Source organism: Typopeltis vanoorti, chromosome 13, assembly GCF_054136105.1.
Source record: "Typopeltis vanoorti isolate ZY-2024b chromosome 13, IOZ_Tvanoo_1.0, whole genome shotgun sequence".
NCBI classification, from domain to species: domain Eukaryota; kingdom Metazoa; phylum Arthropoda; class Arachnida; order Uropygi; family Thelyphonidae; genus Typopeltis; species Typopeltis vanoorti.
This window is the reverse complement of record NC_143561.1, coordinates 89,246,925-89,263,653: the sequence shown is the minus strand read 5'-3', so window position 1 is coordinate 89,263,653 and position 16,729 is coordinate 89,246,925. Positions and strand designations below refer to the sequence as shown.

Here is a 16,729-nt window from a genome sequence, read left to right as displayed (position 1 = left end):
AAAAAAAAAAAACTATACCTGGGCTGCATAGTCCTATCAAAACGGATCCTCCAGCAATAAACAAGCTGAAATAATAATAACAAAACATATATACAGGGTGTTCGGGATAAATTTGACATATTTATAATTAATTATATTTTTCCGTAAGTTACATGTATTAACACACACTTCTCTTCATTTAAAAGTTTGGACCCTTCTTCATTCATATACAAGATGTCAGAAAGGATGGATAGCTGGAACCCACCTGAATCATGGAAGAGAATAACTTGTATCATGATGATTCGTGCCCGCCATCAAAATAAGGATATTACGACTGCTGCCCAATGCTCCCTGAATACAGTAAAAACAATCAGGCATGAACTAGAGACTTGCAATGGTGACTACGAGGATGTAGCAAGAAGAAAGATCCCTAGCAGACGATCTGATTGCGTTCGTACAGCAGAATTCCTCGCAAATCTGCAGGAACAGGTGTTGAAGAACCCTGGCATTGGAATTCGGGCTTTGTTCGTGGAGTTGCTAACTGTAGTCAAGCCCTGGATAACAAGGGTAGCCAATGGTAGGCCGTATGTATGGCAGCAGGATTCGGCCCCTTGCCACACCTCTGGGAAAAGTCAAAAATGGTTGTCTGAAAATTTCTACGACTTCACCAGTCCAAATGTTTGGCCTCCAAACTCCCCAGACCTTAACCCCATGGATTATTTTGTATGGGGCGCAGTTGAAAAAGACACCAATCGCACTTCCAGTAATACAAAAGCCCAGTTAATGGATAAAATTAAAACAGTTTTTGCGGCCCTTCCCAGGGAGACTGTAGCATCAGCTTGTTCGAGGTTCCGAAGCAGAATTGAAGCTGCGATCGATGCTAATGGTGGTTATTTTGAGTAAATCTTGTTGATAGTATTGTAATTAACTCTGCCTGTAATGTTTTTTTGCCAATTCATTAAATTTAATAGATACAAAGAAGATTTTCTTTTTCCTTACGAAACTGTCAAATTTATCCCGAACACCCTGTATATATATATATATATATATATATATATATATATATATATATATATATATATATATATACATACACTATTTTGGTAATGTGAAGAATAAAAAAATACAAGAAATGCTAAAAATAGAAAAAAAACGTTAACCCACCTACGGTACAAATGCACTGCTACTTTAAAACCTTTCTTGGGTATGAGTCACATAAAAATGTTTAAATTGGTGTATTAGTGTTTATGTTCGTTATTTATTTCATCTGAATGATATCATCTAATATCGAATCAGGTACTTCTGAATTTTTTGTGACTTCTTCTTCTTCTTTTCAGCCATTTTCTGTCCACTGCTGGACGAAGGGCCTCTTCCAGTTCTTTCCACCTTTCACTGTTATTGGCAATAGTTGACCAATTTTCCCAACAAAATTTGACAATTCATCACTCCACCTTCTTTTAGGATGTCCTCGGCCTCGTTTCCCTTCTTTTGTTACATCACTCACACGTTAATCAAACGAAGTTCCAGAGTAAGTAAATTATCTAAATTGGCAGAAAAATTATTATTTAAAATTATCGTTTGTAAATGTATTGGACCTCTTGGTCGGCAATTCCGTATAATCAGTACCTCTCCATATTATTAGACAGCTGCTAAATAGGATTTTAATTTTGAGCTAGGTTTAGTTGGAAAGGGGGAAGTATGCAAAATGTTAAAATGTCGAACCATTTTAACTTTATTCAAGTTCTGTGAATTGTAGTTTTATACCCTGAAACAGTCCCTCATGCTCTAAATAAAAAAAAGGTGGAAATAAGGTTGAGTGCACAAGGCCAGCAGAGATGGCCAGATGGATTCATGTCAAGTGATCACTGCTGACTGCTGTACATCATTCATCTGCAACCAAAGGATGACAAGATTGCACCATCGCAACAAACTATTCTGAACTCATCTCATTCCACCATTAATTGGAAACTGTGCATAGGACATAAGAAAGGACTCATTGTTTTATATTTTAAGTTTCTGTACTATTGGTTTACTATCTCGGAGTAGGATCCATCGCATCCGGCAATGGGACATGTTCTAAGGATACATGCTTTTAATTCTTCCTTCATATGAAGTGAGCTCTGTACTTCTTATTACTCTATTCTAAACACTAAGTTGCTTCAGTTCCCAAAAAGATTATTTATGCTAAAATTTTTAAGTTCTTCGATTTTTGATATGCTTATAATCTTTGTATTTCTCCTAGCTATAAACATCTATTTCCGCCAAAAATGTTTTTATTTTGTGATTGTTCCAAGAGGATCCACACTTCAGTTTGAGAGGTGACGAATACGATAATGGGGAGGGAGGAGAATTTTAAAATTTCTGATTAGATTTCTAATGATGATTTATTAATATAATTTAACTTTTCACTCTAGATTTCTTTATTTTTGATTTTTCTCAAATTATATTTATTTCAAACTTTTAATTTTGTTAAAATAAATATAAACATATACATTCGCTGCCGCATTTTTAAGGAAGTAGTAGATGGAGTTCCTTTTTTTTGCAGTAACCATCTTTTTGAAGAAAACTCTCCTTTTTTAATTCAGAAAAGGGAATAGATATGTTTATTTTTGCTGTTTAACTGAAAATTAAAATTTTGTTTCTGGATTTTTGAAGGAGAATTATATAATTATCGTCTCTTCTTTGGATTAACTTCCGGGGATTGTCCCATTGCTCATCATTCGAATTCTAAAAGTCTGTTTGCACATCCCGTCAGCAGTAGCATATTACCAACGATTTCCTTATTTTTATATTATTTCATATTTTTATGAAGTAACGACTCTGTACTCTAATAATAACCTCCAGTAGTGAAGTCACTGATTATGTTTTTCTAATTAGTTTACGCGTTAATATTAATCGTTTATTGGGGAGGAGTTTATATAAGTTCTGAGTGGTACCTAATATTGGCTTTTTCAACTTTCTTTTATGCATCAATTAATAATTCTTCGTATTTCTAAAGTATCCCTTAAGTTATTCTTTTATTTAATTCATAAATAAAAAATATTTTATAGTGACTTCAAATGCATTCAACTGAAAAACTAGAAGTTAAATTTGTAAATCATACATATTATATCTCACCACAGCTGCTTGTAGGATTGCTGGAGTTTATGTGAAGAATCTAGCAAATGTTTTGTCTGTGTTTCGAAAGCTGTGTTACTGCTTCATCAGGGAGCTAACATGTTATTTATGTGAATTCCTCCCCCCCCCACATCCCACACATACACGAAAGGCTTTAAGAGTGTAGTGTATCATTATTAATACTTAGTCTCTTGGGCTGGGTAAGGGTCAGATAATCCGTAAACCTTGATCTGCACCCAAACATGGAACGTTTCAAGTTTACTTCAGGTTTCCAATAAGTGAGCTGGTGGTCTGAAGCCGGTAAGCTATAACATTCACATCCCATCTAATGTTATTCACAAACATCACTGTCCGAGGTAGGATTCGAATCCATAGGTTGGAAAATGGATACAATAACCACTCGGCCGAACCAGGGTGGCAATAACATGAGGATGTTTTTTATCACTGTTAGTACCTTGAATTTTTCCTCATCGAAATATATTGTGACAAGGGGGTGGGGAATGCTTATAGACAGCTGTATCACTTATTACTTTTTTCTTTTTTTTTTGTAGACTCGGTACTGATTTCGGAAGGCAACTGTAGATAATTCTACAAAATTTTGATTTACAAAACTTGGAATTGTAAATATCAGAAAGCTTTTTAATTAAATGTACAGTAACAGCATTGTTTAATAGAGTCATCATAATTTTTCATAAATTACAATTACTATGAAGGGACTCAGTTTAAAACAGATAGTCTGAAAAGTTGCAATGTTCCCTCTTTCAACATATTCATTCTGCAATATGTGTAACTTCATAATTATTTAGTCGAAATGGTCGCATGCTCTAGTTGTTTTTGATCAATATATAAACTCTCGTATATTTTATATTTTGTTGGTGTATAAGTGAACGCATGCGTTGCTTCTGTGTACATAGTCTAAAGATCACTGGTGCATGCTAACGCGTTTGTCAGATTCGTTCGTGTTCTGCAGGTATCTGATCGATCCATTGTCTAATTGTAGCATTAACAATGCATACATCTGAAAACTAGGCAATATCTAACTAAGAAAAAAAAATCTTTCAAATAAGAAAAAGAAGAAAAAAAATCTTTCAAATAAATAAAAAAAGCTTCGAATTTACGTTAATTACAGTATCGCAAGTTTTGTCTCTTGCAAGCATTCTGCGGAGAATTTTAGGTTTTAAGTACGATAAATATATTATCAGTTTTGAAACGAAATGGTCGCATTCTTTAGTTTCAACTGGAGCATGCGACCATTTCGGTGCTTTTGCAAAATTAATAACCACAGAAAGTATCCATAATGGTCGTTTTGTTGTCCATTCCTTTTTTTTAATGTTACTCCAAGCTGCTGTGGGTAGAAAACAGTTTTTTAATTAATATTTGTTGTATTTTTCATTTATTTTTACATAATCCGGAAACTCTGCGCTAGAAACCATGGAATATTTTTCGAGCCACTTCAGGTCTGCAATAAACAGAGCAGTGATCTCAGGCCTGCTTGCTGAAAAACTTATTAAATCTCAAAATAAGAATAGTGACGCATTTGTTTATTTGAGGAATGAATTTCAAAGGATAGGTGAAGCTAAAATAAAATAAGTCATTTTATTGGCCCATAAACCAAATGAAGTAGAAAAATTTGTTTGTTCAGACTTCTTTCTTGATAACGTTGTCCTTCGATCATTTAATATTATGAATGAGATGTTAGCTTGCTGTAAATCCATGGTTCGTAATACATCATTAAAGGCGCATTTTCTTGATTTAGGTGTGGATTTTTTCCTGACCAACTTTCACATTTTCTTATTGTAGTAAGCGAGGAGAATGGTTTTCTTCCTTTCTAGCTAGCCATTGCCCACTCATAGTGTGATGTACTATATGTCTCAAATTTTCGTGGATGTGATTGCTATGGGAAATGTTTTTATTAATGGAAAGGCCTCCTTCAGTAACTAAGTTGGTAACTACCGCAAAGGCTGCTGGATTGTCTCGCATAACACATAGATGTTTATATAAACTTTCTAGATAAGCTGGTATTGCCCTTTGAGTTTCTAAGGCTTATCTTCAAAACAAATGTGAGGCAAGGTCGACCTTTAAGATAAGATGTGAGGCGACAGCAGTCATCCTTTGATTTTTTTCCCGCCAGTTAACTGGTGGAAAAGACTGGGAACAAAATTCCAGTCATCGAACTTATTTAGCTTCTCACTTCTGTTCATTTTTGCATCATATCTTCTTGACGTTTATGACAGGTTTTTTCAGCTTCGCTTCGAGGTAATTGCTCGTGGCATATGGCTTTCATAGGTATTTATCACAGGTATAGTTTCATGATTTTGACTTTTTCATGTGGCACAGCAGCCTGGGTGAGTGCATGTAAAAAATGACCTCTTCGAATGTCATTTTTTACATTTTTTACTTCGAATTATTACCGTTTTTATGGAACGGACTCGTCTTACTATCAAGTCTTACTATCAAGACGACAATGTTCCATGCCACAAACCTGCAACTGTTATGGAATGGAATGAAGAGATGGGTGTTAAACGACTGTCCTGGCCTGTGCAGAGTCCCGACCTCAACCCTATCGAACATCTGTGGGACAAATTGGAATCGCGACTGAGGTCCAGAGCAGCACACGTCCTCGATTTGTCGCTGAACTCAGTGCTGCTTTGATTGAGGAATGGAAACAAATTCTACCTGATGTCTGTGGCACATTGGTGGAAATCCTCCCTCAAAGGATGCAGGAGGTGATCAACGCCAAAGGTGGATATACCCGATATTAGGTTTCGCCTGCTGGTATCAGTTGTAAATTGCTAAAGTATCCGGACAATTATTGGTAGATGGTGTATACAGGGTGGTTCAAAATTCCATGTACAAACTTTGAGGGGAGGTAGAGAACTTCAAAATCAACCATATTCACATAGGAAAGCATGACCGGAAACGCCACCCGAAAGTGATGGGGGGCGCTGTTCGCCAGAGCTCCAGATGAGCAATTGAGGCTTCCTCATTCAAGCTTTCGACACCGTACGAAGAACATGCGTCGTTTTACGAACGCTGAGATGGCAGATATGCATCTCGTTTACCATATTATATATCCAACTGCTATTGAACTGTTCAGTTACGCCTAATAAAGTTTTTTACACTACTTACTGCCTTGTGTTATTTCTGTATCTTTGTGTCCCTGTTAGTACCTTCCGGTGGCGTTTCCGGTCATGCTGTCCTATGTGAATATAGTTGATTTTGATGTTCTCTACCTCCCCTCAAAGTTTGTACGTGGAATTTTGAACCACCCTTTATAGAATACCTTACTAAATTACTGCTTCTTAATTTCTAATTATTATTATTATTATTAACTGAGACCTCCAGGGAGTCAAGGACTCATCGAGGGAGGCAATACATCACCCACATCAGCTGCCATACCTTCTCTTTAGATCATTCACACTAGATGCGCTTACCACTTTAACAAGCAAACTGTTTCACTCATTCACTTTTCCGTGAGAAAATATATAGATCTTACTCCTTTCTTAACTGCGAAAAGACTTCCATAGATGTCCCTATGTTTTCCCTCCACCTTCCATATAATGAAAAATTGCATGAAAAGACTGTAGTCTACATACTTAATTTGTTCGCATAATCAACATTCCATAATTCTGATATAATCTTTGCAACTCTTCATTGCACCCTTTCTATAGCTTCTTTATCTCTTCCAACCCAAATAGACCAAGTCTGGGTACAGTACTTCAGATGTGTTCTTATCAAAGCCTTGTAAAGAGGCAAAACGACTTATCCTTACATGTCAAGGTTCGTTTAAGCATTGCAATTATCCCCTGATTTGTATTTGAAATATTTGCTATGTAACCTTTGAACCTCAAATTTCTATCAACCATAACCCCAAGATCACTAGTCTCATCAATTTCTTGTAACACAACCCCGCTAATATAACAAGTCGTTAGAAATCTCATCACATTAAAGCGCGTAACTTTACACTTACTAACATTGAAACGAAAGTCATTATCATTTGTCCAAATTTCCGGCCCAGTCAATTTGTTAGTGCTGGATTCAGCAGCATCCCTGATTTACTTTGCTTATCTTTGTATCATCAGCAAACAATTGTTAGATCCTTCCTAATGCCGTTAATGTGTAGATTGAAAAAAGTGGTCCAAGGACTGAATCTGTGGTACACCACTGGCCAACTTAAATCTGGCAGATTCGCACCGCCGTATACCACATTTTGATACCTATCTGTCAGCCACCTACTTATCCATGCCACTATCTTATATTCCGGTCATATATTCTCAAGTTTATGTAACAGCCTTTGATGTGGTATCCTATCGAATGCTTTAGCAAAATCCAACATTATCGTAGTGTATCAATTCCCTTTATCTAACTCGGCTGTAACACCGTCATAAAATATGAGCAAATTGCTAAAACATGACCTCTCATTAGTAAACCTATGTTGTTCCTTGTAGAGTATTGCTTGTCGGTCACTCATTTCTGTATGAGAGTTCTTAACAACTTCTCTGAAATCTTCACCACTGCTCCAGAGATACTGACTGATTGGTAGTTTAGAACATGTCAGTTTTTGCAGCACCCTTGTGCAATGGCGCTATCATACATTCTTTCCATTCGCGTGGTATCGTTCCTGAGAAGAGACTCAAGTTATAGAAACATATCAAATGTCTATCCAATTTAACTGAACATTCCTTTAGCATATGTGCTGATATTCCTTTTGTCCCTATTGGCGAATTCTAATCTAAGTGTTTAAAGGACTTGATTTTACTAGCTCTTTTCTCCGAGTGTAGGCAAGCGAATAGAAAACTGAGTAATTATGTAATTAGGCAAATGTAAAGTCAATTTCTCTGTAGCCTAGTAATGTAAAATGTTTCAGTCTTCTTTTCTATGAAGCAGTTATTATTATTTTTTTATGTAGTAAGTTTGTAACGATATCAGTCGAACTACAATTGATTGATTGTCAGTGAGTTCTTAGTCAGATTAGTAGAATAGTATGCAGAATTTCCTCAGAAATATTCAATGTGCATGGTGTTGAAATTTGGTTAGCGAAATAAAAATGGAAGCAGATATGCTTTAGAAGATTAGTAAATCTTTTAGATCTGGCAGCCTTTGGATACAATTGGATAACATATCATGAACATAATATAAAAGCATATTAATTTCCATGCTGAGAATTAAAAACATTCTCCTGCAAATAAAAAAAAATACCTTACCTAAAATCAGAGATAATATTACGTTACAATAACTAGATTGTATAAACTCCCGAGATGGAACCAGGGAGGACAAAGGGGGAACTCGCTCCGGTGGAAACTTAATGGGAGCAGTAAAAACAAAACAAGAATTCAAATCATATGTCGATCGTGAAGAAAATTAGATAAAAATATGTAAAATGACAATGATAATGGTGTCGCATTGTAAGAAGATGAACATTATGGCTGTTCTTTCCATTTAGTTGCACGCTCTCATCGAATATATTTAAAATTTGACTTCTATCACCCGATGCAGTTTGAGTTTTCGTAAATCTAGGATTTAGAAAATTACTGAACAGATCTAGCGCGAAACTAGCTGGAGACCTAAACGTATTCAATTTCTGTGAAGAACTCGTAAAATACTTTTGAAAACTTTTTTATACTTGGCAGTATAAAAGAATTAAGTGCTTTCCGTCTTCGGCAGCAAATCTATAAAAATGACTTGCGAGATGCGTTCCCAAATATTTGAATTGCATTGAGAATTTACTCGAGGCTACGAACTACATACGCAAGTTGGGAGTTATGCTCGGCAAAATAAAATTGATCAAAAATTATCTACAGTTTCTGATGAGTCAGGCATGCTTATCGAACATTCAGTCATCGAAAACGAAACTGCACATAAAATAAACTATGATAAAATGCTACATTCGATGGCCGAGCAAAATTTTGAAGCGAGGACTTTTTTTTTCGCAATTTATACTTTGGCACTTTTTTCAGATCGAAAATAAATGTTTATATTATTTACACATTTTTTCTTTGCCCGAAAGTACCAAGCATTTATACTTTAAAAAAAAAAGTTACAATTTCCAAAATTTATCATAATGGCGGCAAAAATTGGTCTTTATGACCCTCAGATTTTTTTTGTATATCCGAACACTGCCTAATACTAACTAGACCAGATATAAAAATTGAGTTTGGTTGGAAAAACTCCCTATCCAGCTATAATCCGGACTTATATCGAAGTGACTGCTGATTTCTCTATATCTTTATGGACAATTTAATGTAGCTAATCCTACGTATTTCTAATTTTGTTCTCCCATTAATTTTCAGTTTACCCTACAGTGCAGCTGTGAAATTTCAACAATAATGTACCACCAAAAAAAATTATTATTATTATTATTATTATTAAGAGAGACCTCTAGGGAGTCAAGGACTCATCGAGGGAAGCCATACTATCAGCACCAGCTTCCGCACCTGTTCTTAAATTCATTCACATTACTTGCACGCACGCACGCACGCACGCACGCACGCACACACACACACACACACACACACACACACACACACACACACACACACACACACACACACACACACACACACACACACACACACACATCCGAAGGCAATCCATTTTCCAATAACGCATCATTCTATGAAAGAAAAATCTACCCCCCCACCTTTGACAGTACTCATTCTCAACTTCCAAGAATGTCCTCGCATCCTTTCTCCATCTCCATAAAATGAAAAATTCCATCTGCTGAAATCCTGTATGATCCTTTCAGAAGTTTGTAAGTCATATCCCTTTTTCTCCTGTTTGCTAGCGTATGCAGTCTACAAATGCTGTCTTCATACTCAGTATTTCACAATCCTGATATCATTATGAGAGCCTTTGCACTCTTTCTCCACTGTATCAAAATCCCCACGGAAACCACCTGTGCGCATTAGTCCAAGTGAAGTCTATCAAGACCTTTAAAGAGGCAAAATGACTTCCTTATCTTTACACGTCAAAGTTCCCTTGTGTAACTCAACGGTAACATTATTATTGAATGGAAGTTGCTTATGAAAATAATATAATTTTAATTAAAATATCCTTAGATCGTGTTCCAAATATTTTCTCGGCTTCCAAATCCGGATTCTACTTTAAGCATCTCCCACCTTAGATCCAGCTGTCCTGGATGTAGGGGAGGATTTTTTAAGTCACATGAAATGGTGAGTGAGTGCACAGCTAAAGAAAATGTGTCTTTTGTGTTATTAATCTTGGAGTTTCAAGAAGATATTCATTGCCTTAAATTAACACTTTATTTCTTAAATTGTCATCATGAAATATGTGTGCTAGATGTTTGTTATTTAAATCATGTTTGACAGACTTTTGAATAACTATTGGAAAAAAAACCTGATGTATATATATATATATATATATATATATATATATATATATATATATATATATATATGGGAATAAATTTTTAACTTGGGTATATTGTATATTAGGATAACCAAGCAATTTTATATGCTTGGTTATTTTAGCTCCTAATCCCAAGTATGCAAACAATTAAGTTTGCGCCTGAAACAAAGTTCAAGTCTAAAGATGGTACAACACCAGGGCAGCTCATTGTAAAGGTGGTTAAAGCTTTGATCACTATTCTTAGTATTTTCCCATAATGTAAAGCACATCTCACTAGAAGATGTATACTGCAATGCATTATGGGTGGGGTCACTACCCAGACCGGTTTCGACCTTTTTTGAGGTCTCCTCAGTGAGTAGCTAGACCCTAAATACCAAGGTTTTAGTAATACAAAGCCTTATCAACTTTACCTATATAAGTTGCAACAAGGTGTATTAAGTTTTAATAAAAATCTCTGGAGGAGATATTGATGGGAATAAATTTTTAACTTGGGTATATTGTATATTAGGATAACCAAGCAATTTTATATGCTTGGTTATTTTAGCTCCTAATCCTAATCCATTGCAGTATACATCTTCTAGTGAGATGTGCTTTACATTATGGGAAAATACTAAGAATAGTGATCAAAGCTTTAACCACCTTTACAATGAGCTGCCCTGGTGTTGTACCATCTTTAGACTTGAACTTTGTTTCAGGCGCAAACTTAATTGTTTGCATACTTGGGATTAGGAGCTAAAATAACCAAGCATATAAAATTGCTTGGTTATCCTAATATACAATATACCCAAGTTAAAAATTTATTCCCATCAATATCTCCTCCAGAGATTTTTATTAAAACTTAATACACCTTGTTGCAACTTATATAGGTAAAGTTGATAAGGCTTTGTATTACTAAAACCTTGGTATTTAGGGTCTAGCTACTCACTGAGGAGACCTCAAAAAAGGTCGAAACCGGTCTGGGTAGTGACCCCACCCATAATGCATTGCAGTATACATTTTCTAGTGAGATGTGCTTTACATTATGGGAAAATACTAAGAATAGTGATCAAAGCTTTAACCACCTTTACAATGAGCTGCCCTGGTGTTGTACCATCTTTAGACTTGAACTTTGTTTCAGGCGCAAACTTAATTGTTTGCATACTTGGGATTAGGAGCTAAAATAACCAAGCATATAAAATTGCTTGGTTATCCTAATATATATATATATATATATATATATATATATATATATATATATATATATATATATATACTGTATATATATATATACTGTATATATAGGGCAGTCAATCTGCATGATTTATTATGCCTTTTCTTGTCGGTTGCAATGCCAAACGAGGAGTAAAAAGCTTTATATATATATATATATATATATATATATATATATATATATATATATATACTGTATATATATATATACTGTATATATAGGGCAGTCAATCTGCATGATTTATTATGCCTTTTCTTGTCGGTTGCAATGCCAAACGAGGAGTAAAAATCCTGCTACGTCTGTATGAAAGCGGCTAACTCAAGTTCTATAGAAAAGCCTGATAAAGATTTTTTCACTTCTCGCACGGGATTTGAGTCCAACTAAAGGGTATCGTTGACTGAAACCGACTGATCTACGGAGGTTCTTCATTTATTATACTGTATATAGAAAGTAATTTAAAATTATTATCTCATTAAAATGTTAATATTATTCTGTTATATTTTATACGCATCAAATATATATACACACACACACACTATTTGATGCGTTTCATAAATTGGTGTCATAGGCAATTATATGTCACTAATCAGCGTACACTATTTTAGATAATAATATTAACTTGTTAATAATTCTGAACAGTCAAACGGGTAAGTATAAAGCTTAGACTTGAAAATGCATTATATGGAACAGCAGAGAAATAATTAGCACTGCAGTTTTGGGTAAATTCAGAGCTTTGTGTTGTTATTACATCACCCCCCCCCCCCCCGAAACTCTTTCACAAGCTCCAATGGTAATAGTGACGACAGCATTTGATTCTTTGGCTACTAATAATCATTATTTGCGAACGTTTAGTAAAATACTGTATAATGATAATGATTTACTTAGGAATGTTTATATGTGGCGTTAGTACGGTCAAAACGCACACACAATGTAAGCATACTTGGGTTAAATAAATTTCACTTCTGTGAATGTATGAGGGTGGTCTGTAAAGTTCTCGGCCTCTACCATAGATGGCAACACTATCGGCTAGAGATTTCTTTTATAAGTTGATACATCTGTCACAAGCATTGATGTGAAATTGCAAGTCATTCTGTCAAGTAGTTTGTTTTATGCAGCTGTCTGAAGCAAAAGTGTTGTCTGTATCCCTTGATATGGATAAAAGTGAGTATCATGCGGTTATAAAATTCTTTGTAAAAGAAGGTTTAACGCCAAAAGAAATTCATTCGAAGTTCATAAACGTTTATGGGCACTCTTTTCCTTCGTTTTCGCCAATTAAGAAATGGACTACCAAGTTGAAACGTGGCCGTATCAGCCTTGAAGATCATCCACGCGAAGGACGTCCAAAAAGTGTAACAACACTAGAAATCATTGATCAATGGTTTCTAGTGTTGGCCAATATGGTATTGGATGACCGGCGAGTCAAAGTGCATGAAATTGCTGAGACTATAGGCATTTCAAAAGAACGTGTAGGATATATTTTGCACGAAGAATTGCAAATGAAAAAGCTTAGCGCAAGATGGGTGCCGCGCTTGCTCACAGCCGATCAAATACGCACTCACATGAAAATCTTTGAACAGTGCTTGGAACGTTTTAACGAAAATAAAACTGATTGTGTGCGTCGATTTATTACTATAGATGAAACTTGGATTCACCATTACACACAGAATCCAAACAGCAGGCAAAACAGTGGACAGAAACCAGTTGTTAAGCGCCAAAGAAGACAAAGTCGGTTCCATCAGCAGGAAAGGTCAGCAATAAAGGAAATTAATAAACAAAATGCTAAAGGCATTTTGTTTATTAATTATCTTGAAAAGGGTAAAACAATAACCGGGGAATATTATTCCGATCTTTTAACCAGACTAGAGAAAAAATTCGCGAGAAAAGACCCGGTTGGTAGAAGAAAAAAATCATCTTTCATCAGAACAATGCACATGCACCACAAAGGTGTTTTGGCAATGGGAAAGTTAAGGGATCTGCACTGTATATTCTTGGAACATCCACCCTATTCCCCAGATTTGGCTCCCTCTGACTTCTGTCTCTTCCCAAAACTAAACCTCTTCCTTGCTAGTCAACGTTTTTCTCAAGAGGTGGTTGCAGCTGCAGAGGGGTATTTTGCAGATCTTACTGAGAACCACTACAGGGACGGTATAATAGCGCTTGAGCATCGCTGAAATAAATGTATATTTATTTCAGTGAAGTCACATACGTCACGTAACAGAGATTATGTTGAAAAATAAAAATAAATTTGAAATTATAAATTCGTTTTTTCATTGTTAGGCCGAGAACGTTTCAGACCACCCTCGTATTATACTTCTATTAAATAAACTGTATGTCTGTTTTAAATTTCCGGAGACCTACTTTCAAGCTGAAATCCTTCAATTTGAAGGCATATATATAGTAGTAGCCACTATATGAATAATACGTGTTGTTTCTAAATTACGTTCCAAACCTGAAATTACAATTTCAGGTTTTGAAAGTAATTTCATATTTCTAAAGAAATATATACAATTTAGGATAATTATGAGCGCTTTTATAAGTATTCAGATACATGTGTACTGACTTCTATAAGTATTCGGATAAATATGTACTGACTTCTATAAGTATTGGGATAAATATGTACCGGATTCTATAAGTACTCAAAACAAGAGGTATAGCAAGCCGATATACAGCTTTTGTATGAAGCTGATCGGATAAATGCATGCAAGATTTGTAATGTTTATGATATGTTCATTCTTAACTGATATGAGATTGTTAAAGCCATTTACATTTGCGCGCACTTGTTGAGAGAGAGAAACATGAGAACAAGTGGCATCGGATTGTAATAATCAGATAACCGTAATTCCTGGAGTGGATCTGGGGAGCACAGATGCAACAAGATATTTGCATGTAGATCCAAATATCTTACATAATTCTCTCCTCTTCCCTGAAAAAATAGTTAGCTGTTTTAGCAATTCACAGCACACTATTCTGGTGTGCTGTGAATGATGGAGAGAAAATGAAGAGTGATATACGGCGGATTTTGGAAGAAATCCACCGTCCATCAATATTCTACATAATTCACTATCAGCACACTATGCCATCTTTTTCAATGTACGCCATCTGTGTAGTAGGCCCTTTCAATTTCAAGTAATTCCGACACCACAATGTAGTGCTTGTCTCTTACCCCATGCAACAACGCTTACACAGCCACTCCATACAAGAGTAATTTGGCATTATAAGAGTGCCAAGTGGGACAGCCTCCGTGATTTTTATGCTTCATTCCCATCGTTGGGCTATTGTTTCCGGCCTTCCAACCCCAAACGCATCACCAAAGTAATATTTACGAGCATGTAAACATACATTCCCCACACTGCTCTGAACTGCCGTCCCCTAACCAAAAGATGTGCCAAGGCTTCACAAATAAAAAAAATCAAGCATACCACAACCAGTGGCGGCTCGTGGCTTGAAATCGTCGGGGTGCTGCAACTTTCGAAATATACATACACACGTAAGTACATTGTATACGTGTTTGGATAAAATATCACAATTATGGTAAAAATTAAAAAAAATTAAACATGAAAAATATTATTTATTATCGATAAAATTATACAGTTTGTATAATTCAAAATTACTTAAAAATAAAATCCATTCTTGTTTTGTTTCGAGCGAAAAGGTCAATAACTTTTTCCTTGATGTTTGTGTGAACTGTTGAAGAATTTGTAGTTCACTTAGTCACTACTGTCACAGAACTTAATTCTTGAGATTGCATTTCTGAGGTCATAATTGTCAATAATCCCAATAATGTTCTAAAATTAAAGACATAACAAATGTTATGTCTTTAATTGTAATGTCCAAATATTTAAAGAGACAGAGTAAAAACGATAAGCACTACGAACACTCTACTACTGGCGCAAACTGAATATAAACAACAGTGGAACTGACCTACGGACAGTGCTGCATTACGCTAATAGCTCGCATCTCACTATGACGTGCATATGCTTGAGCGTGTAGCAATATGACACTGTGGTAAACACAGTGCTACTAGCGTCCTTCCCCCCTCCTAAGTGCTACAAGATGGATTTTTATTATTTTTTATACAAAATAAGAGAATTGTATAGGATTGTTGATGATAAAATTAAATATTACAAGCAAATATAAACAAATCAATAAATATATTTATATATATCGAGAAAAATTGGATATGCTGCAGTTCCGCAGTGCCTATGCACGAGTCGCCCCTGACCACAACTGACTTACATCAAACTCCATCCCCCTTTAGTGCTTATACTCAAGCGCAAAATGACTGCAAGAAAACTATCATTGCTTCCAAAACAGAGTTTAAAAGAGCAAAAGCAGGAACCTTGCAGCCTGTCCAAACGGCAGCCCGACCTTTTGATCTCTTGCCAAAGCAATTGGTCGTAACTTTTGCCGAGCACTATTCCCAGTCTCTATCATACCCAGATGGCTCTATTGCATCATCACACACAGAAAAAGTCGTTCTCCTGTCTTCCCACTTTGCTTCCAATGCATAACTGACCATGGTAAATACTCCATGGCCATTCCCGATACCCAATACACCCTATATTCTTTCGCCAGAAAGGATATAGGGAGTTGTGTGTCCAAATCAGACACACAAAAGCCTCTTGGCCGTGGTGGCATTCCTCTAATTGTCCACAATTAGAAGTCAGTTCTGGCGCACAAGGTTTGTGCACCAGAACTGACTTCTATCCTATGTCGCCTATATACTATCTTACTCCACTGTTATCTATCCCACAGCCTGGAAATTGGCCTATGTTCAATCCATTCCCAAGAAGGGTGACAAATCACTGCCATCCTGTCTCACTCACCTAAGTCATGTCTAAAGTAATGGAAAGAGAAACATCAATTCGCAACTTCTGCACTATCTCGAATACACCCAGCTAATAAAAGATCACCAGTGTGAATTCCATCGCTGATGATCAACAGGAGATCTACTCACATACGTTACCCATCTCTGGACGAATGCCATAGAGAGGTTTAGTGTATATCAAGTGGTTGCACTTGATATTTCCAAAGCTTTTGACTGGGTCTGGCACA

The 16,729-nt window shown here is 35.9% G+C and overlaps 1 protein-coding gene across 3 annotated transcripts in view; it reads right to left on the bottom strand.

Annotated features, from left to right (window-relative positions):
- Nucleotides 1–16,729, bottom strand: part of LOC150100347 (equilibrative nucleobase transporter 1-like) — a 101,821-nt gene that overhangs the window by 63,663 nt on the left and 21,429 nt on the right. For all 3 annotated transcript variants that reach the window (XM_090403045.1, XM_090403044.1, XM_090403046.1), the window contains one exon: nt 19–65. In XM_090403045.1, the coding sequence (XP_090259171.1) occupies nt 19–65 (47 nt within the window). The remainder of the gene's footprint in view (nt 1–18; nt 66–16,729) is intronic.